General features: G+C 48.9%; 1 protein-coding gene across 3 annotated transcripts in view; it reads left to right on the top strand.

Moving 5' to 3' along the window:
• Positions 1–23,493, top strand: part of TIMELESS (timeless circadian regulator) — a 215,369-nt gene that overhangs the window by 139,072 nt on the left and 52,804 nt on the right. For all 3 annotated transcript variants that reach the window (XM_075337008.1, XM_075337010.1, XM_075337009.1), the window contains 4 exons: positions 3,078–3,279; positions 13,198–13,349; positions 13,422–13,507; positions 14,159–14,282. In XM_075337008.1, coding sequence (XP_075193123.1) covers positions 3,078–3,279; positions 13,198–13,349; positions 13,422–13,507; positions 14,159–14,282 — 564 coding nt within the window. The remainder of the gene's footprint in view (positions 1–3,077; positions 3,280–13,197; positions 13,350–13,421; positions 13,508–14,158; positions 14,283–23,493) is intronic.

Here is a 23,493-nt window from a genome sequence, read left to right as displayed (position 1 = left end):
TGGGACAGGAGGTCGACGTCCCTAGACAGGAACGTCTCTCTTTCACTGACAGCCAAAACCTCTCTTCAGTGATGGCTTCCTCCCACTTCTTTGTCGAAGGAAAAATCCGTCCGGCCCCCATCCTGGGCGGTGGTCACGACGGACGCGAGTCTGTCAGGGTGGGGAGCGGTCTTCCTCCACCACAGGGCTCAGAGAGCCTGGACTCCGACAGAGTCCTCCCTTCAGATCAATGTTCTGGAGATGAGGGCAGTGTATCTAGCCCTAAAGGCGTTCCAGAGGTGGCTGGACGGCAGGCAGATCCGAATACAGTCGGACAACGCCACGGCGGTCGCGTGCATCAACCACCAGCACAGAGCGCTGGCGGCGGACGCATTAGTTCAGGACTGGTCGCAGTTTCGACTGCCTTATGTATTTCCTCCTCTGGCACTGCTGCCCAGAGTTTTACGCAAGATCAGGTCCGTCTGCCGCCGCGCCATCCTCGTCGCTCCGGACTGGCCGAGGAGGTCATGGTACCCGGACATGTGGCACCTCACGGTGGGTCAACCGTGGGCACTCCCAGACCGACCAGATATGCTGTCTCTAGGGCCATTTTTCCATCTGAATTCTGCGGCCCTCGACCTAACTGTGTGGCCATTGAGTCCTGGCTCTTAGCGTCCTCAGGGTTATCTCTATCACGCCCTTCGCAGAAGGTGGCCTTCCTAGTGGCAGTCACATCACTTCGGAGAGTGTCTGAGCTAGCAGCACTGTCATGCAAAGCCCCCTTCCTGGTGTTTCACCAGGATAAGGTGGTTCTGCGTCCGGTCTCGGAATTCTACCTAAGGTGGGATCTCATTTTCATCTCAATCAGGATATCTCCTTACCTTTTTTGACCCTCATCCAGTTCACCAATGTGAAAAGGATTTGCACTTGTTAGATCTCGTGAGAGCACTCCGGCTCTACATTTCGCGCACGGCGCCCCTGCGCCGTTCTGATGCGCTCTTTGTCCTTGTCGCTGGCCAGCGTAAGGGGTCGCAGGCTTCCAAGTCAACCTTGGCTCGGTGGATTAAGGAACTGATTCATGAAGCCTACCGCTCTTCTGGACTTCCGATTCCTTTAGGGCTGAAAGCCCATTCTATCAGAGCCGTAGGTACATCCTGGGCATGGCGGCACCAGGCTACGGCTCAGCAGGTGTGTCAGGCGGCTACCTGGTCGAGTCTGCACACTTTCACGAAACACTTTCACGAAACACTATCAGGTGCATGCCTATGCTGCGGAAGATGCCAGCCTAGGTAGGCGAGTCCTTCAGGCGGCGGTTGCCCACCTGTAAGAGGGGGCCGTTTTTCGGTTTTTTTTATCGAGGTATTCTTTTACCCACCCAGGATTGCTTTTGGACATCCCAATTGTCTGGGTCTCCCAATGGAGCGACAAAGAAGAAGGGAATTTTGTTTACTTACCGTAAATTCCTTTTCTTCTAGCTCCTATTGGGAGACCCAGCACCCGCCCCTGTTCCCTTCGGGCTGTTGTTCTTTTGTGTACACATGTTGTTCATGTTGAATTGTTCTTTTGGTTCATGGTTTCAGTTCTCCGAACATCCTTCGGATTGAATTTACCTTAGACCAATTTATATAGTTTCCTCCTTCCTGCTTTGACACCAAAACTGATGGGCCCGTGATGCACGGGAGGGTGTATAGGCAGAGGGGAGGGGTTACACTTTTTAAAGTGTAATACTTTGTGTGGCCTCCGGAGGCAGTAGCTATACACCCAATTGTCTGGGTCTCCCAATAGGAGCTAGAAGAAAAGGAATTTACGGTAAGTAAACAAAATTCCCTTCTTCTCTCAAACACCTTATGTTGGCAATGGTGCCTGTGAGAGGCACTATTCCAGACCACTGTTCCCCATGCCTGAACCCCAGGCTCCGTGACCTCAGGGATCCGGGGACATCAAGTCAAGTTCCTGCTCACGTCTCATCATTGCGGCCGGCCCTAGTCTTCCTGAGTCACTGGGCTGTTGACGGTGTTTCACCGCTTGTCACAGCATATCTCCTGCTTGCAACGCTCTGCTGTGAGAGGAGGGAGCTGATGGGCTGTGACGATCGGTGAAACACCGCCCACGTGACGTCATCGGATTCCCGAGGTCACGGAGCCCGGGGGTCACGGAGCGGGGAACAGCGGTCTGCAATAGTGCTTCTCACGGGCATTATTGCCAACATAAGGTATTTGAAAGAAACATTGTTTCTCAATATAATATCAATCTAGAAAATAAAAAATATGGGTGAACCACCCTTTTAAGGCAAAAAAGGAAATGGTGGGTGTTTGTAACACTATGAAGGCTATGAGAAGGGGATTTTACAGTAAGTCCAAAAAATGCACTTTTTTCAGGCGCTTTATTGGGGGATATATGAAAGGGTAAGTCATCCAGTAGCTGTTCCAAGGGTGGTAAAAGTACAAGAATTTATAATGCAAATCCCACAGGCTGTCACCCAAGTGACTGCCACTTGAAGAACCTTTCTGTCCAGCCTTGTATCTGTCCAGTTGAACGTGTAGACCCTATAAAATTTTGTAAAAGTATGAATGGAAGTCCAAAGTTGCAGAACAATGCCTTTTTGGACCCAGGAGGTCCCAACTTCCCATTTGGAATGAACCTTAACCCTTGGAGGGGGTGCTTCCAGAATGTCCTAACAAATCTAGTTTCATATTGGAGACAGGTGCTTCTGGGATAGCAGAGGGTAAATGTATGAATGAGGCTGTCATAGAGTAGTAAATCAATCCAAGGGAAGAAGGGGGGGGAGGAAAAATCCAGCACCGAAGTATAAAAGATTCTATTTTTCTCCTTCGTTTCATTGGGGGACACAGGACTGTGTCCCCCAATGAAGACTCAGAGAAAGAGATTTTACTGTGAGTACAAAAAAATCCTTCTATTCCAACAATTTTTAAAACATGGATACCTGTGCAGATATGCCTGTCAGAATAGTGTTTCACAGCTCTGTCCAAGTCCAAATTTTATGTGGCATGGGACCGAAGGGGAAAAAAATAGTCTGTCTTTTTAAAATGCATGTTATGTTACTTATTGAAGTATATTCTTTTGGAATTTTCTTTCAGGTTTGCTAATGTCAATATTGTGAAGACTTATGCTATACTTCTAAAGAACTATCATCATAATAGTGTACATACCAACCACTGTGTGGTGAAAATGTTACACCGAATAGCATATGATCTGAAAATGGAAGCCTTTCTTTTCCAGCTGTCTGTTTTTTGCATTTTTAATCGTATTCTTTGTGATCCTGCCGGTAGTGCCTACAAGGTAAGGGGATAAACTCCGTCCCTCTTAATATATCAATTACATTTCACACACTATGTCTGCATTTAGACAATCGCTTAAAAGCTGACAACAATTCTTTGCTTACAGAACAATAGTTAATACGATTGTTCTTTCTTTGTCGCTCCATTGGAAGACCCAGACAATTGGGTGTATAGCTTCTGCCTCCGGAGGCCACACAAAGTATTACACTTTAAAAAGTGTAACCCCTCCCCTCTGCCTATACACCCTCCCGTGCCTCACGGGCTCCTCAGTTTTATGCTTTGTGTTGAAGGAGGCACACATTCACTCGAGCTCCCATTTTAGTCAGCAGTAGCTGCTGATTGTATCGGATGGAAGAAAAGAGGGCCCCCACAGGGCCCCCGGCATGCTCCCTTCTCACCCCACTAAGTCGGCGGTGCTGTTAAGGTTGAGGTACCCATTGCGGGTACAAAGGCTGGAGCCACATGCCGTTTTCCTTCCCCATCCCTTAGAGGCTCTGGGAGAAGTGGGATCCTAACCGGTCATCCATTCACTGGGACCGGGCTCCCTCCGCAGCCCCTGTGGGATTCTGACGGACAGGAGACTTGGTATCATCAGGGACAGGACCCTGCATCTAAAGGTACTCTGTGTCCCCTTGGGGACGGTGCATGGAGCGCTTTGGTCTCAGACGCTGCAGCGGCTGCTGTATTTTTATGACGACCGGGACTACCGCGCCGACCGCGCCTGTTTGCCGGCCGCGGTATTAAATTTAGTCCCCGGCTTCATGCGGCCTAGTGCCTTAACTCCCGCCCCCGGGCCTGCCAGTCAGGGGTAAGGGCGGGACGGTCGGCCTGACATCGACAGTGAGGGCTGGAGCACACTTTAGGTGTCCTCCTCCCCCCTCACTAATCACTGTGGGGCACCAGATTCCCGCACTTTATTAGTCACGCCCACGGCTCCCTCCTCCCCTGAGAACGCCGGCAGCCATGTTATAAACACATTCTGCCGGTGGAGGACTTCTGGCTGCAGCTCTGGGAGACCCAAGGCAGGGAATCTGGTGGACACACACCGCTTTGAGCGGTCGGTAAGCCACACCGGTCACCCGGTGCTGGTCCCCCTAGGGTGCCGAAGTGTGTGTGTATATATATATATATATATATATATATATATATATATATATATATATATATATAAATATACATTTTCTCTGTTCGGCCGCATTGTTTAGCTTTTGGCTATATACCCTCAGTGATCACTCTCCTAGGAGACAACAGCATGTCGTTCACAAGGAGCAAGGGTGCCAAGACACAGGGTTATTTTGCAACCTGTACCTCTTGTGCGGCTATGCTACCTGCAGGTTCCACCTACCCTCACTGTGAGCAATGCTCGGGCCCTGTGGCACTCGCTCAGCCGGAGCCTCGGGCACTGGTGGGACCCTCGGCCCAGGTAGAACCGCCGGCTTCCCCTGTCCAGGTGGCAGGGACAGAGTTTGCAGTTTTAGCTGAAGGGCGGCACGCGCAGCCGTCAAGCCTTCCAAGAAGTTCGACGGATTCTGCTGTGGGCGGAGTCCACAGCCTCCACCATCTCCGCAGTTCCCCTCCCGGGCGTAGAAAACTGGGAAGCAGACTTTCTCAGTCGCCAGGGCATGGACGCAGGGGAATGGTCTCTTCACCCGGACGTGTTTCAAGAGATCTGTTGCCGCTGGGGAACGCCGGACGTCGATCTCATGGCGTCTCGGCACAACAACAAAGTCCCGGCATTCATGGCACGGTCTCAGGATAACAGAGCTCTGGCGGCGGACGCATTAGTTCAGGATTGGTCGCAGTTTCGACTGCCTTATGTATTTCCTCCTCTGGCACTACTGCCCAGAGTGTTACGCAAGATCAGGTCCGACTGCCGCCGCGCCATCCTCGTCGCTCCAGACTGGCCGAGGAGGTCGTGGTACCCGGATCTGTGGCACCTCACGGTGGGTCAACCGTGGGCACTTCCAGACCGACCAGACTTGCTGTCTCAAGGGCCATTTTTCCATCTGAATTCTGCGTCCCTCAACCTGACTGTGTGGCCATTGAGTCCTGGCTCCTAGCGTCCTCAGGGTTATCTCAAGATGTCATTGCCACTATGAGACAGGCCAGGAAACCAACGTCCGCCAAGATCTATCACAGGGCTTGGAGGATCTTCTTATCCTGGTGCTCTGATAAGGGTTTTACCCCCTGGCCGTTTGCCTTACCCACTTTTCTTTCCTTCCTTCAATCTGGGATGGACAAGGGTTTGTCTCTCGGCTCTCTCAAGGGACAAGTATCGGCGCTTTCCGTGTTTTTTCAAAAACGTCTAGCCAGGCTTCCGCAGGTCCGCACGTTCCTGCAGGGAGTTTGCCACATAGTCCCACCTTACAAGCGGCCGCTGGAACCCTGGGATCTTAACAGGGTTCTAAGGGCTCTTCAGAAACCACCTTTCGAGCCGCTGCGGGATGTCTCTCTATCACGTCTTTCGCAGAAGGTGGCTTTTCTAGTGGCAGTTACATCGCTCCGTAGAGTGTCGGAGCTTGCAGCGCTGTCATGCAAAGCCCCCTTCCTGGTTTTTCACCAGGATAAGGTGGTTCTGCGTCCGGTCCCGGAATTCCTCCCTAAGGTGGTATCCCCTTTTCATCTCAATCAGGATATCTCCTTACCTTCATTTTGCCCTCATCCAGTTCACCAATGTGAAAAGGATTTGCACTTGTTAGATCTAGTGAGAGCACTCCGGCTCTACGTGTCTCGCACGGCGCCACTGCGCCGTTCTGATGCGCTCTTTGTCCTTGTCGCTGGCCAGCGTAAGGGGTCGCAGGCTTCCAAGTCAACCTTGGCTCGGTGGATCAAGGAACCGATTTTTGAAGCCTACCGTTCTTCTGGGCTTCCGATTCCTTCAGGGCTGAAAGCCCATTCTACCAGAGCCGTAGGTGCGTCCTGGGCATTGCGGCACCGGGCTACGGCTCAGCAGGTGTGTCAGGCGGCTACCTGGTCTAGTCTGCACACTTTCACGAAACACTATCAGGTGCATACCTATGCTTCGGCAGATGCCAGTCTAGGTAGGCGAGTCCTTCAGGAGGCGGTTGCCCACCTGTAAGAGGGGGCCGTTGTCGGCTCTTTTTATCGGGGTATTCTTTTTCCCACCCAGGGACTGCTTTTGGACGTCCCAATTGTCTGGGTCTCCCAATGGAGCGACAAAGAAGAAGGGAATTTTGTTTACTTACCGTAAATTCCTTTTCTTCTAGCTCCAATTGGGAGACCCAGCACCCGCCCCTGTTCCCTTCGGGCTGTTTGTTCTTTTGTGTACACATGTTGTTCATGTTGAATTGTTCTTTTGGTTCATGGTTCAGTTCTCCGAACATCCTTCGGATTGAATTTACCTTAGAACATTTATAAGTTTCCTCCTTCCTGCTTTTGCACCAAAACTGAGGAGCCCGTGAGGCACGGGAGGGTGTATAGGCAGAGGGGAGGGGTTACACTTTTTAAAGTGTAATACTTTGTGTGGCCTCCGGAGGCAGAAGCTATACACCCAATTGTCTGGGTCTCCCAATAGGAGCTAGAAGAAAAGGAATTTACGGTAAGTAAACAAAATTCCCTTCTTTGTGTGTAGAATAATTGTTCTCTGCAGCTCATGTTTAGTTTACATAGTACGGTGTGCTGCCGAGAACTATGACTTTATTATGCAAGCTTAAAATAATTTCCCTCAATGTTTTGGCGTTTTGCTTGTTTGTTGGGTGGTTGCATGCAAGGAGGTGGGAAATGATTGTTCCTAGGAACACTAATTCATAATTATCGACTTGTGTGAGACTGAAATCAGACATCCAGGTATCACGGTCCAAGTTGGGTCTTCAATCTACTGACCGGCCGTTGGTCTCATTACCTAAACTTGATGGTTTCGTATAAGCCATATGGCGGTCAAGTTCATGTCAGTAGACCCGCTGCTGCACCAAATTCTGACCATAGTACACGGACATATGAATTTGACCGAATATGCCCACACTTAGGGCAACAAACTGGTTAGTGAAGACTAAGCCATATTTCCCTATTTTAATTAATAATCCAACTCTTAGGTTTACACTCCCTGACAGAAGTTCTGTCACTTATCCATGTTATGTAAATAAAAGCTTATAACCTGACTTTAAATTCATCCATTGGTTTTATAAATTACTCTTTTGAAAGCTGAAACCCTCCCAAATTTGGTTAGGTTATGAAAATAAAGTTGCTGGAAAGCTTAAATATTGAAAATTTAATGAACACAGAAAGGTCAGATTGTCGCCTTGTCATATAATGCACCCAATCCTAGTTTACATCCTCACCTGTGCTCACTAAATGATCGGTTAATTAGTGGGTGTGTATAAAAAGAAACCCAGAACCCCAGACCTTCACTTGAACTGCAACTTGACCTCTGACAACATGCCAAAAATCCACCCTGCGACCAAAGCCTTGATTATCAAGAGGCTGAAAACCAGATCCACTGCAGAGGTGGCTGGCACCTTTAATGTGTCTCAGCGTCAAGTACATTCTATGTTTAAAAAAAGATTTGAAGAGACTGGAGATGATTTTGACAAGCCCAGGTCCGGCAGACCCCGCAAGACAACTGCTCAGGAGGAACGTTTGTTGGTTAGAAAATCCAAAGCCAGCCCCTCTTCCACTGCAGAAGAGCTCCAACAGGCCTGGTGACCTCAAGTCCCTGTGTCAACTAGAACAGTTTCTAGGATCCTGTCTCGAAATGGCCTCCATGGTCGAATCAGTGCCCAGAAGCCAGCACTAAACAAAAGGCAATTAAAAAAATGTGTGGTATTTGCCAAGTCCCACAGCCTGCTAAACAGTTGGACGCTGGAAAAGTGGCAGAAGGTGGATTTTCTCTGATGAATCTTCAGTTTTTATTAAACCACAGCCGCCGCAAATACTGCAGGAGACCTACTGGAGCCCGTATGGATCCAAAATACACCCAGAAAACAGCTAGGTTTGGTGGTGGAAAGATCATGGTCTGGGGTTACATTCACTATGGGGGTGTGCGAAACATTTGCAAGGTGGAAGGCAATATCAATAGCCTAAAATATCAAGAAGTATTGGCTACCTCTTACATTCCCAACCATAAAAGGGGTCAAATTCTGCAGCAGGATGGTGCTCCATCTCATACATCCATCTCTACAACAAAGTTCCTCCTGGCAAAGAAGATCAAGGTGCTCAAGGACTGGCCAGCCCAGTCACCAGACATGAACATCATTGAGCATGTTTGGGGTAGGATAAAAGAAGACGCTTGGAAGACAAAACCAAAGAATCTAGATGAACTCTGAGAGGCATGTAAAACTGCATTCTTTGCTATTCCTGATGACTTCATCAATAAATTGTATGAATCATTGTTGAACCGCATGGATGCAGTCCTTCAAGCTCATGGAAGTCACACAAAATATCAAATATGGCTCTAATAGCACCACAACTTTATTTACCAATGTTATGCAACATATCTTTGTATTAGAAGTTAATTATTTGCTTGAATTTCACATTACTTTCTGTGGGCGACAAAACTTTTGTCTTGTCAAAATCTGACTTTTCTGTTTTCATTAAATGATCAATATTTCAGCTTTGCACCAACATTATTTTCATAACCTAAACCAAATTTGGGAGGGTTTCAGCTTTCAAAAGAGTAATTTATGAAACCAATGGATGAATTTAAAGTCAGGTTATAAGCTTTTATTTACATATCATGGATAAGTGACAGAACTTCTGTCAGGGAGCGTACTTGTTTCTGCTTTCTTTTCTCACATAATGTTGTTAGTGACCTGTTGCACATTTACTGATGAATCAGGGCTGAATAGCTATTTTATTTTTATACAGCGAAATGATAGTAAAGTCCCTTTGCAAACTGTGCTAAAGCCTATTAACTATCAGCCATGTTTTTTAGTATAAGGCAGGGGTGGGGAACCTCCGGGCCGCGGGCCGTATACGGCCCGTGACGACTTTTTATGCGGCCCCCGGGCACATTCCCGGGGACCATTGTGCTTTGGTGGCAGCCGCGCTTTTCCCGGCTGCCGGCCCTTTAAATCCCACAGCCTGATGCCCTGTGGGTAGATGCTAGAATGTACGGGCTCTCTCCAGATCCTGACTTCCAGGACCTGACTGCAGCCCATACATTCTAGGCTTATCCCCGGCCTGTGTGCTCTGGTGGGCGGGTAAGCAGCACGCTGCGATAAAGTCACACAGAATAGCTGCAGCAGGTTTACCAGCCTCCCGGACCTGCTGTGTGTGTGTGACTCTCCCTCCCCCTCACTGCGAGTACTCAACCCATCGCTGCCCCCCCCCCCCCCGCTCAGTGCTGTGTACACCCTCGTACTGTGTGTACCCCCCAATGCTGTATGTACCCCCCAATGCTGTGTGTACCCCCTCGTGCTGTGTACCCCCTCGTGCTGTGTACCCCCCAATGCTGTGTGTACCCCCTCGTGCTGTGTACCCCCTCGTGCTGTGTACCCCCCAATGCTGTGTGTACCCCCTTGTGCTGTATGTACCCCCTAGTGCAGTGTGTACCCCCTAGTACAGTGTGTACCCCCTAGTACAGTGAGTACCCCCTAATGCTGTGTGTACCCCCTAATGCTGTGTGTACCCCTTAATGCTGTGTGTACCCCTTAATGCTGTGTGTACCCCCTCATGCTGTGTACCCCCTCGTGCTGTGTACCCCCTCGTGCTGTGTACCCCCTCGTGCTGTGTGTACCCCCTCATGCTGTGTACCTCCTAGTACAGTGTGTACCCCCCAGTGCTGTGTACCCCCAGGTGCTGTGTGTACCCCCTAGTGCTGTGTGTACCCCCTAGTGCTGTGTACACCCCAGTGCTGTGTGTACCCCCTCGTGCTATGTGCCCCCTAGTGCAGTGTGTACCCCCTAGTGCAGCGAGTACCCCCTAGTACAGTGAGTACCCCCTAATGCTGTGTGTACCCCCTAATGCTGTGTACCCCTTAATGCTGTGTGTACCCCCTCGTGCTGTGTACCCCCTCGTGCTGTGTACCCCCTCGTGCTGTGTGTACCCCCTCATGCTGTTTACCTCCTAGTACAGTGTGTACCCCCCAGTGCTGTGTACCCCCAGGTGCTGTGTGTACCCCCTAGTGCTGTGTGTACCCCCTAATGCTGTGTACACCCCAGTGCTGTGTACCCCCTCAGCGCAGTGTAACCCCTCACTGCTGTCCGTGCCCCCCCTAGTGCTGTCTGTACCCCCTGGGTGATGTCTATGCCCCCCCACCAGTGCTGTCCGCACCACCTAATGCTGTCCATGCCACGGTGAGTGCTGCCTGTGTCCCCCTTATGCTGTCCATGCTCCCCAGTGCTGTGTGCCACCCCTCAGTGCTCTTAACTCGCTACTGCTGTCTGTACCCTCCCACTGCTTTCTATGCTCCCCAGTCCGTGCTCTCCTATTGATGTCTATGTTCCCCCAGACCTGTCTGTCTCCCTAATGCTGCCACCCAGTGCAGTCCGTGCTGCCACCCAGTGCAGTGCGTGCTGCCACCCAGTGCTGTGCGTGTCCCCAGTCATGTCTGTGCCACCGCCAGGGCTGTCCATGCCCCCTACTGATGTATATGCCCCAGCCCCTCCTGTGATGTATATGCCCCAGCTCCTCCTGTGATGTATATGCCCCAGCTCCTCCTGTGATGTATATGCCCCAGCTCCTCCTGTGATGTATATGCCCCAGCCCCTCCTGTGATGTATATGCCCCAGCCCCTCCTGTGATGTATATGCCCCAGCCCCTCCTGTGATGTATATGCCTCAGCCCCTCCTGTGATGTATATGCCCCAGCCCCTCCTGTGATGTATATGCCCCAGCCCCTCCTGTGATGTATATGCCCCAGCCCCTCCTGTGATGTATATGCCCCAGCCCCTCCTGTGATGTGTACTCCCAGTGTCTCCTGTAATTTATGCGCCCTGGCCCCTCCTGTGATGTGTATGCCCCCAGCATCTCCAGACAGAGACAAACCTGGAAAAGCAGCTGTGAGAAACAAGATGATCAATATCACCGAACATTACAATCGCACCAAAGAGAAGCAGCTCCGGCCACCACAATAGGGGTGAGTTAATCGTTTGACCAAATATAGCAGGGTTATTTTTCAGGTTGATAATGTTGTGCGGCCCCCAAAGGTTAGTAGGAAATTCCAAATGGCCCCCGGCAGTAAAAAGGTTCCCCACCCCTGGTATAAGGGATGCACAGGACATTTGTTTGCATCTACTGCTGCGGAGGCCAGCCCGAGGGGGAAGATAAATTGTGTTTTCATTGAACTTTTGGTTCATGGACAATATAAATTCAAGTGTCTCATTTTGAGACTCCATTAATTTACATAGGATGACTTGAATGTCTTATCCTATCCTATCATATCCAATACCAAAAAATGTATTACCAGCTATATATAGAGGGAACATGAAAGTGAAATGTGTATTCGCAATGTTTGCAGCGTACATCGGGAACATGTCCAGATGTATACCTATTACATAAATTTGTCAGTGCATAGTGGAGATGTGCAAAAATATTTGCAGGACCCTGGTCCAGTACCCACATTACTAGTCTGATTCTTCCTGATCAGAGTACTGCGAATCTCCCACTTGCTGGCATAACAGCGCCTCTTCTGATTTTTAGGCCTAGCGTGACTTCTCCAAAGTCCTGCTAATCTAGTGTATAGGCATTCAGTGCCATCCGTCACCCTATAAAACCATTTCTAGCACAGTATTTAGTTCTTTTATGCTGAATAGTATAACAGCACATTTTACAATAAAAATAGAATACAAGCCTAACAGTGATTTGTCATGTAAATATTAGTGTAGGAAAACATTTGATATATATTCTATATATTCTCTGTGAGCCTTCCTGTTAGTGGGAATGCACCCTAGTTAAAGTCCCAGGATTACAGTAATCTCAGCACTTTCAGACAGTATTTAGGGTTATATTAAGTTGATAAGTGTTAAGTAATCTGAAGTAGCAGGCTACAACTGCACTGTATCGGGACAATTGGACGGGAGAGGTCCGCAGTGCAAGTAGTAGAGCTTTACGTAGGTTCTGTGTATCAGTGCTTCTTTTCACAGTAGGTACATACTTTCTCTAATCTGTAAAGCCCTGTACAGTGGAACCTTGGTTAACGAGAACAATCCGTTCTGGGGCTGTGCTTGTTAACCAAGTTACTCGTCTAGCAAAGTATGATTTCCCTTAGGAAATCATTGCAATGCAGACAATTCGTTCCACAACTTGTTAAATCTCCCATCCTGGTCCCCTATTGTGCCATTCCACACATCCACACACATACACAAACACGCACAACCACACATAAACACACCCGCACACACACATATCCTCACCTTACCTTCCGTTCCATCGCCGGCCTCCTGGATCTTGTAGTTCACCGGTACAGGATGTGTATTGGTAACCAATGCAACTGATGCCTGTTGCCAGAATGATGACGTTAAAGGCAGGAGCCGCTTACCTCTGATTGGTCAGCGCACTGCCTTTGAGTAGCGGCTGACAACAGAAGTTCCTCCTTTGTCGCGATGTTTACAGATACACATCCTGTACCGGCGAACTACAAGAACCATGAGGCCGGCGATGGAACGGAAGGTAAGGTGAGCATAGTGTGTGTGTGTGTGTGTGTGTGTGTGTTTCTGTGTGTGTGTGTGTTTCTGTGTGTGTGTCCCGGTTTGTGTGCGTTTGTGCGGACTGCAAGAGCGGATCAGAGCGCGGTGGATGTGTGGAACCGGAAGTATGTTCGGTGAGTATTTTGCTCGTACGGCAAAGCTTGCTTGTAAACTGAGATACAAATTTACAGCAAGCTTTGCTCGTTAAGCAAAATACTCGCTAACTGGGTTACTCGTTAACCGAGGTTCCACTGTATATGTATGCAATATTTACTGTAATATGAAGCAGCCTCTTCCTACAGCTATGCACAATTATTTTTCCTATTGATTTCTCAGGAGCTGGTAGCTTTTTCAAAATACATTCTTAACAAGTTCTTTGCACTCGCTGCTACAAACAACAAAGCCTACGTGGAGCTTCTGTTCTGGAAAAATACTAACCTTATCAAAGAAATAACTGAGGGTTATAGAAAATCCGATGAGGAAGAGAGGTGAGGACTCTTTCAGTGATGAGAGAGCAATGGACTACATAGCATTATTTACTAATTATTATCATCTTACAGCGATGCCAATCGTAAGCGTATTAAATGGACACCGCAGGAAGAAGAGGAGCTACAAAGACTGTACTTGCAGTATAAGGAGATTGAAGGTGAGTCTTCCATTTACAATTTTGTGGAATGAAAACTTAGTTATTGAAATTGTTAAATTAAATCCTTCATAAGACAATTGTCAGCTGCAAATTATTGGGACAACTCACTCACATTCTGCGCACTTTACTAAGTGGGATACTTTATTAATCTGATGAGATGATCAAAATACAACAAATTGGCACTGGTTATGTCCCTCATATAATGGAAATGGACAGGTAAAATCCAACCTCTCTCTGACCACCTAGAGGCTGTGGTCACTTTCATCCGCAGATAGATGTCAGCTTTGTGTTACAGTCAGCACTTGAATGGAGCAAGCATACGGTAGCTCCTGAGACCGTCTTATACTTGTGCACTTTTAACATATTGTCAAAAGAAGGTGAACCTTTAATTAAATTTCTGGGATGATTGACACTGGCTAGAAAGTGCAGTGTTTAGCAAGGCAACCCAAGCACTGGCAGGTATTCAACGGTATACAACGGTTTATCCATTTTGGCAAGAAAACATTGTTTACAATTTGCAGTTGGTTAGTCATGTATGAAAACTAACACATATAACCAGATAGCTAACCCAATAGCATGGCTCATTTTTAATTTGCTATAGGCAATATTGGAAGTGCCTTACTAAATACAAGAAATGTTGATGTTTTTCAGGTGTTGATGTGATTGATAATATCTTGGCAAATATAAATCCTGGAAGTCGTACTCGGAAGCAAGTTATTAATCACCTTGTCCAGATGGGTCTTGCAGACAGTGTCAAGGATTTTAAAAAAGAAATGTAAGTAATTGCACAGCCCATACAGAAAGTAAAAGGCCATTGTACCGAAGTTTAACAGGGGTATTTTCTATTTACTCAAAAGGGAACCTGTCACCAGTTTTGGTGACTGAGGTGTGGCCCCACCAGTGTGCTCTGATATACAGCATTCTAACATGCTGTATATAAGAGCCCAGGTCTCTGTGTAGAACGTAAAAATTGCTTTATAATACTCATCTAAACAATTGGTATGGTGCAGACTGGTCGGATGGGTGTCTCCGGGTGCGGAGCCTCCTCTTTCGGCCATCTTTGTCCTCCTTCTTCTGAAGCCTGGATGCAAGGCGCATCCTACGTCATGCACACAGGCCGGCATTGAGGTCCCGCGCAGGCACACTACAATACTTCGATCTGCCTTGCTCAGGGCAGATTAAAGTGCGCCTGCTCAGGACCTCAATGCCGGCCTGTGTGCATGATGTAGGATGCGTCGTGCACCCAGGCTTCAGAAGAAGGAGGACAAAGGTGGCCGAAAGAGGAGGCGCCGGAGAACGTAGACACCCATCTGACCAGTCTGCACCCTACCGACCGTTTAGGTGTGTATTATAAAGTGATTTTTACTTTCTACACAGCGGCCTGGGCTCTTTATATACAGTATTCTAGACTGCTGTATATGAGCCCACTGGTGGTGGCTGCAGCTTATAGTCACTAAATCTGGTGACAGGTTCCCTTTAATTACACATCAGCACAATACAACACACATACTAAGCTAAAGTAAAACCAAGGGAAAAATGTGAAAACATACCCTGCTGTAACTAAATAAAAGCATAGTGCATATAAACATAGGGTACTTGGTACACACTGTTTTTGATCAAAAAAAGCATAAAGCTATCCCACCAACGCCAATGTGTACCCAGTTGGGATAGTACCTACACTCTCTAATATTAAAACCTTACCATGGGTCTAAAATAGTCCTCAATGTGGCTAAGGGCTGAGAGCGACCGGGTCCCAACAGGACACACAGTCAGGGGATGCACAGAATGAAATGCCCAGTTCTTGTTTTTGTTTTTACACATACTAAGCTGCAATTGCTGCTGTTAGCCATTTACATGTTGCTGTCAATTGCTGACTGTGGCGTTTAAATGCATGGTTGTCGATGCTTGCACACCTTGGCTCCCATAGGCCCCTGCTTCTTTCTCCTTTTTTGCTAAGCACCAATGGATTACCATGTTAGCTGGGGGCCATGGTATTGTCGTATGTATTATATACCATGGGACCGATTGCATGTTCAAGTTCCTTAACCCTTCACAACATTCGCCATAATCAGAAAGGGGTTCCCGCAAAATGACGTAAACCTGTGTCTTGACAATCATGCGGGCACAGCTTGTGTGCCCTCACGATCACCACAGAGAGCTCGGCATCAGTTATAGCTTGCTCTGGCTGTCACAGTCAGGCATATAGTGCCCACACCTTCCCTGGCTGTTTATCCTCGTGATCAATAGCGATCTCAGCATTTAGAAAGCTAGAAGATGGGGAGTATGCTCCCTCTCCCACCTGATCGGGAGCCTTGTAACATGATCACAGGGGCCCAATCATTGTCATGGCATTCTGAGGCTGACCTCTATCTCTGCCAGCTGTGGTGGCCTGTTCGACCATGCATTCCGTCAGTGCATTACAACAGTGATCGGAATAATAAAAGTGAAGGCCCATATACTGACTAAGTTAAAAAAAAGTGAATAAAGGTGAAATAAATGTTAAAAAAAATTTAAAATAAAATGAAAAAATATTAAACCAGTAAACAATATAAACTATAACTATATAACTATAAAACGTTTACGCTATTTAAACCCTTCAGTGAACACTATAAAACAAATTGATTAAAAATGTGACAAAAAGCAATGCTTTTTCATTATATCGCTGGAAAAAAAGTGAACTAAAATGTGATAAAGTTGCATGTAAATAAAAATGGTATCGCTTAAAACGTCATTTCTCTGACGCCTCATTGGGGGACACAGGACCATGGGTGTTATGCTGCCTATCCATAGGAGGACACTAAGTAGATGCAAAAGCATAGCTCCTCCTCTGCAGTATACACCCCCTGGCCGGGCCAGGCAAGCTCAGTTTTAGATTAGTGTCTGTAGGAGGCACTTCCTTTCAAGGTTTGTTATTTTTTGAGGGTGACGGTTTCCTTTTGGGACCGATCTCCCACTACCATCAACGGGCGGGAACGTGAAGTGTTGCCTACACGTACCCCCTCCTGCGACGCTGGATCCTAGGCTGGACGATGGGTTCCACAGACACCGATTTTTCCAAAGCCCAGGGTAGAGGCCTGTGCCCCTATAACCCAATTCCTCAGCCCCTCTCTGCAGGCTCTGAGTTGAATATGACACAGACACAGCAAGCTGACTCTGCTATTTTCACTGCCTGGAAAGCAGTGTTTTAAGGTGAGATCCCCCCTGACTGGTTTCCCAGGCAAAGGGAGAAAAGACGCTGCAGGGAAGGCTCCCAGGACATTTACAGTATTTATTATGTGCATAGCAAGGTGGAGGTCAACCACCGACCAATTCAATGAAGAAAAAAAAAGGCTTTGTCCACAGGCTATTTACTTCATGCAGCATTTGCTTGGACCTGTCCCGCCCACAGCCATGACTCAGTCATGGGTACGGGATTGAAATAGACCAGGTGAGTGCTGCTAAGAGCAGTTCTACTATTCATATGTGAGGCCGTATGGCACATTTTATAAAAATATTTTAGTGTAGGACTGCTTCAAATGAGATTTGCCGTGACGTGGCGAAGCAGCTCAAGAAATTGCAATTTTTTGCCAAAAATCTCAAAAAATTTTTTATAATAAGTACAGTTTGGAATGTTTAGTGCTGTAGTGCACATTTGGTGCTGGCTTTTAGTATTTATTATGTGCAAGGAGCAAGGATCCTGCACACACAGTGTTAACTTTCTCTAGCTTGCTGGCTGGAGGAAGGGGAAGTTCTGCTGTTTGCAGTAAGTCTTGCAGATAATTTCCTGGTGGCAGGGGGGAGGGCCCAGGGCTCAGGGACTCACGCTGTTTATTATCTGCTCTGTTTATTTGCTCTAGCAGAAAAGCTGGTTGATAACCACCGGTGACAAGCTGTGTGCTGACTGTAGGGAGAGGGAGGAAAACTCAGAAGCTCCCTTCCCGCCGTTTTTTTTTTCTTTTTTTTACTACCCACAGCAGGGGGGGGCACACTGACTCATCTTCCCGCTCTTTTAGCGCTAAGCACCGCCCCCCCCCCCCTCCCCGAAAGCGTGCGAAGATCTTCATAGAGCTTAATCCTTCCTGAGGACAGGGCCATCGGCTGATTCTGGTGAGGTGCTTGCTTCAATTGTAGCTCTGCTGAGCATTGCTCCCCCTCATGGCATACTCCTATTAAGAACATGCAGAAATCTAAGGGCACTAAGAGTACGAAGGCCCACATAGTCTATTATTCAGCCTGCACTGCCTGCCACGCTGAGCTACCACGTAAACACACCTCTTCTCTCTGTGAGTCCTGTGCCCCTATAGCCCCTCAAGACCCCCCTGCCACCACCGCCGCAACCGGCAGCCCAGAGCCTAGGGCCCCCAGCCCACCGGAATGGGCACAGTTTCTGTCCCAATCCATGGAAAAACTGTCACAGAACCTGGTTCTGGCTATGCAATGTCATCCTCCACACCCTTCTGGGTCCCTGGACGGAACGCAGCCTGAGGATACCCCTATGGAGGATCCTTCTGAGGTAATCCGGGCACATGCTTCACCGGTTGCAGGGATCAGGATTTTCGCTGATCACCCAGAGTTTCAGGATATCCTCACAAAGCAAAGGGAGAAGCCTGACAGGCGCTTCAGTAACCGAAAACTCATGGAGTCCCGGGACACTTTTGCCTCACCTGCCCCTAAGGGCTGGGCCGATCCGCCCTCGGTCGACCCCCCCGGTCTCCCGCCTTACCACAAAGACGTTCCTGTCTTTACCCGATGGTTCTTCCATCAAGGACCCGACAGACAAACAGGTGGAGCACCTCGCCCGCTCTGCTTTTGAGGCTGCGGGTTCCTCCCTCTCGCCCTCCTTTGCCTCTGTGTGGGTCGCAAAGGCGATCTCGGTCTGGGCAGAATCCCTTAACACTTCGCTTGAGGAATCCCAGTTCACTCATACCTTCACAGAGGTAACAGTTCAAATTGCCGCTGTGGCGGAGTACCTCATCCAGGCCTCCATGGACGCTGCTACCTGCGCAGCGTTTGCCGCCTCAAATACCATAGCCATCCGTAGAGCTCTCTGGCTCCGACAATGGCGAGTGGACTCTGCTTCCAAGAAGTCTCTCACGGGCCTTCCCTTTTTTCCAGACCGATTGTTTGGCGAACGTCTGGACAAGCTCATTTCTGACGCCACGGGAGGAAAGCGTACCTCCCTCCCCCAGCTGAAGTCCAGGACGTCCTTCACCAGACGTCCACAGTCCTCGTTCTGCTCCTTTCGGAACTCATTTGGTTGGTTGACATCCCGTGCTGTCCCCGCCACCAGCCGCGGACTACGCAGGGACCGACCTTCTCAGCTCTCCCCGAAACCCACTTCGTCATGGCAGCCTAGACCGAAACAGTCGAGGACTAGGGAGACTCGGCCACGACGTTTTCCCCCCTCATGACTCCTTCGGCGCGCCGGAAGACACACTCATTGTAGGAGGTCGACTGCGGCTTTTTCAACACATCTGGGCTGCCGCCTCAGACGACAAATGGGTGCGAGACCTTGTGTCTTCCGGTTACCACATAGAATTTCGGACCCGACCCCCGAGTCTGTTCTTTCTCCCAAACCCCCCAAAGACTCGAAAACGACGCAAAGCTTTTTTCTCAGCAATCCACTCGCTCCAAACAGCAGGAGTGATAATACCTGTCCCAGACAACGAGAAGTTCGGGGTTTTTTATTCCAACCTCTTTTGTGGTCCCCAAAAAGGATGGGTCAGTTCGACCCATCCTGGACCTCAAACACCTAACCAAACATGTGCACGTACGGAGATTCACAATGGAGTTCTCAAGGTCCACTATTGCATCTATGGTTGAAGGGGAATTCCTCGCCTCCATAGACATCAAGGACGCGTACCTGCACATACCCATCGCCCCACAGGGGAGTAGTCGTTCTCCCTTACTTGGACGACCTCCTCATCAAGGCCCCCTCCTTCCGCGACTGCTCAACCAGCGTACAGATCACTGTGGACACCCTATCCCGCTTAGGATGGCTAGTGAATCTGGACAAATCATCCTCGATCCCATCACGATCCATCACCTTCCTGGGCATGTCCCTGGACACCCGTCGGGGCTTGGTCCTTCTCCCTCAGGACAAGGCGTTTGCTCTTCAACGAGCGGTACGCTGCCTTCTACGTCCTCCGTCTCGCTCCATTCGATTCAGCATGAAAGTGCTCGGCAGGATGGTGGCGGCTATGGAGGCAGTACCCTTTGCTCAACTGCACCTCCGCCCACTGCAGCTAGCCCTTCTAGCGGCCTGGGACAAGAGCCCCTTCTCCCTGGACAGACATCTTCACCTGACGCCTTCAGTCAGGTACGCACTCCGCTGGTGGCTTCGGTCCTCATCCCTATCCAAGGGGAGATCTTTTCTCCCAGTGAACTGGCTGGTCCTGACCACGGACGCCAGCCTCCTAGGCTGGGGAGCAGTGTACCGGCACCACACTGCTCAAGGACGTTGGACGCCCCAGGAGTCTTTCCTACCCAAAAACATCCTGGAACTCCACGCGATCTTCCTCGCGCTCAGAGCGTTCTGCCCTCTGCTAGCGGGTCGTCAGATTCGAGTCCAATCGGACAATGCGACAGCTGTAGCCTATATCAATCGGCAGGGGGGCACCCGCAGCAAAGCGGCTTATCTCGAGGCCCACAAGATCCTCAGCTGGGCAGAATCGACGGGATCAGTGATATCAGTGGTACACATACCGGGGGTAGAGAACTGGGCAGCAGACTTTCTAAGTCGCCGAGGCCTGGCTGCCGGAGAATGGTCTTTCCACCCAGATGTGTTTCTACATATCTGCGCTGGGGCACACCAGACGTGGACCTAATGGCCTCAAGGTTGAATGCAAAGGTACCCGCGTTCATAGCCAGGTCACGCGACCCACAGTCCATCGGCGCGGATGCTCTAGTCTGCTCCTGGCACCACTTCCGCCTGCTTTACATATTTCCACCTCTACCCCTGCTGCCGCGGGTAATCAGGAAGATCAAGGCAGAGGGAGTCCCGGTGATACTGATAGTACCGGACTGGCCCAGGCGCGCCTGGTACGCCGAATTAGTACAAATGCTCACAAACGCACCGTGGCGCCTTCCAGACATCTCAGACTTGCTGACCCAAGGGCCCATTTCCCATCAGAACTCCAGAGCCCTGAAGCTGACGGCATGGCCATTGAGACCTGGGTATTAAGAAGAGCGGGATTCTCCCCCGCGGTTATTGCCACCATGATCAGCGCCCGAAAGCCTGCTTCATCCCGCATTTACCACCGTACGTGGAAAATCTTCCTTTCATGGTGCAGGGAAACTAACGTCCAGCCTATGCCTCTGTCCATCCCCAGAATTCTCGACTTTCTACAGTCTGGCTTGCAAGCGGGGTTGGCTCTCAGTTCTCTTAAAGGGCAGGTCTTAGCGCTCTCAATCTTCTACCAATGCCGCCTGGCTCAAAAACCGCAAGTCAAGACCTTCCTCCAGGGCGTTTCCCATCTAGTTCCCCCGTACAAACGGCCGCTGGAACCATGGGACCTCAACCTCGTTCTGGACGGTCTCCAGAGGTCTCCCTTCGAACCCCTCAAGGAATGCTCCCTTGCTCTTCTGTCCTGGAAGGTAACATTCTTAGTGGCAATTACGTCCATCAGACGGGTTTCGGAGCTGGCAGCACTCTCTTTCCGCGAGCTTTTTCTGATCTTTCACCAGGACAAGGTGGTTCTGCGCCCCTTCCGGATTTCCTTCCAAAGGTTCTTACCCCGTTTCATTTCAACGAGGACATTGTCCTGCCTTCCTTTTGTCCACACCCAGTTCGTAGAGTGGAAAGGTCTCTGCATTCGTTAGACCTCGTCAGAGCTCTCAGATATTACATATCCAGGACAGCCCCCTTTAGGAAAACGGACTCTTTGTTCATCATTCCTGAGGGGCCTAAGAAGGGACAGGCAGCTTCAAAGGCAACGCTGGCTCGCTGGATTCGCTCTGCGATCCAGGAAGTCTACCGCTTGCAACTCAAGCCCATTCCTAGTGGGCTGCGGGCTCATTTCACGCGAGCAGTTGGCGCTTCGTGGGCCATTCGGCATCAGGCTTCAGGGGAACAGGTGTGTAAGGCTGCGACCTGGTCTAGCCTACATACGTTTTTAAAGCATTACAGAGTCCATACCCAGGTTTCAACTGAGGCAAATTTGGGTAGGAAAATTCTGCAAACGGCAGTAGAGCACCTCTCTCAGTAGGCGCTCCAGGCTGTCTGGGACTGGTTCCTAGTCCTTGGGTTGTGTTGTATTCTTTTATGTTTCCCACCCATGGACTGCTTTAGGACGTCCCATGGTCCTGTGTCCCCCAATGAGGCGTCATAGAAAAACGGATTTTTGTGTACTCACCGTAAAATCGTTTTCTCTTAGCCATCATTGGGGGACACAGCACCCACCCTGTTGCCCTGTTGGGCCTTGGTTCTCTCAGTACCTTATTTGGTTATGACTTTTTTTTTTTCTCATGTTCCTCTGTTGAGAAGTTTTTACTGGCTTTTTCTCCTACTGCTTGTGTACTAAAACTGAGCTTGCCTGGCCCGGCCAGGGGGTGTATACTGCAGAGGAGGAGCGAATGCTTTTTGCATCTACTTAGTGTCCTCCTATGGATAGGCAGCATAACACCCATGGTCCTGTGTCCCCCAATGATGGCTAAGAGAAAACGATTTTACGGTGAGTACACACAAATCCGTTTGTTGTCCCGGAATAAATGCCATATAGCTTAGTCAATGGAAAAATGAAAAAGCTATAACTCTCGGACTACAGTGATGCAAAAACATTCTTTTTTTTTCTATAAAATTGCTTTAAAAAAGCATCAAAACATTGAAAAAATGGGAATTTTTCCAATTTAAGATTTTATTGATTTTCAAAGGAATTACAATATTAAAACATATATCCATGCTGTACCAAATGATACAAATCAGAAATCCAAAGTCTATGCTACACCAAGCCTTCGCAGGCTTCGTGAAATTCTGTGGATAGTAGAAATAGTACATGGATAAACATTTAAAACCTTAGATGATAATAGAACAAGAAGAAGAGATTAAGTTGAGTGATAGTCACAGAATCCAAAGAAGGAGAGGTATTTCAGAGGAAAGAGAGGAGAGATAGAAAGCAGGGTGAGGCGACCGGGGCTGATGCCTTGTCCATTGAGCTAAGATTTGTCGAGAGGATGGTGTGTACTGTCTAAAAGGGAAAAAGCCAGGGTGCCCCCAATCCGGAGATTAAATTAGTTCAAGAAATTTCTCACTGGACAGGAAAGACTCCCATTGGAACCACTTAGTGGCTGTCTCCACTGTTTGCCCTCGTGATTGGGCCATCACCATTTCCATGTGATGGATCACATTTACCTCTGTTACCCACTCATCCAATGTCGGGGGGGTAGAGTCTTTCCAGCGCCGTGGGACCACTGTCTTGGCGGCCTGAAGAAGGTGACCCAAGATAGATTTTTTTTTTTTTAAAAACCTTTTCCGATACGTTAAAGATATACAGTAAAGCTGCCTCCGGGCGGCTGGGCACTACGATCCCTGTGACCTCTTTTATGGCTACCAGTACTTTGCTCCAAAAGACCGACAGGCCCGGGCAGTGCCACCAGATGTGAGACATGGTGCCTCCTGAGGCCCCGAAAAAATGGGAATTTTTCATTTACTCAGCCCATGTTATACAATTCTGTGAATCACCTGAGGATGAACAATGAACTCTACACCCTTAGATGATCGCCTTGAGAGATTTAGATTCCAAACTAGGGTTTCTGCTGTTTTGGCATGCCAGGGGCTCTTCAACTGTCACATGGAGTCCGCAATCTATTCCAGCCAAAATGGTGCTCCAAAATTCAAATAGCGCTCCGTCCCTTCTGAGCCCTGCTGTGCGTCCAAGGAAAAAAATATAGGTTTCTACCACCCATGGGTTATCTGTGTGCTCAGGAAAAATTGTAGCATAAACTGTACTCTGCATTTCTTTATCGTTCCTTTTGGAGACCCAGACCATGGGTGTTTAGCTTCTGCCTCC

The sequence above is a fragment of the Anomaloglossus baeobatrachus genome, chromosome 2 (assembly GCF_048569485.1).
Source record: "Anomaloglossus baeobatrachus isolate aAnoBae1 chromosome 2, aAnoBae1.hap1, whole genome shotgun sequence".
Lineage (NCBI taxonomy): Eukaryota > Metazoa > Chordata > Amphibia > Anura > Aromobatidae > Anomaloglossus > Anomaloglossus baeobatrachus.
The sequence above is the reverse complement of the archived record's forward strand: the minus strand, read 5'-3'. Positions and strand labels throughout refer to the sequence as shown.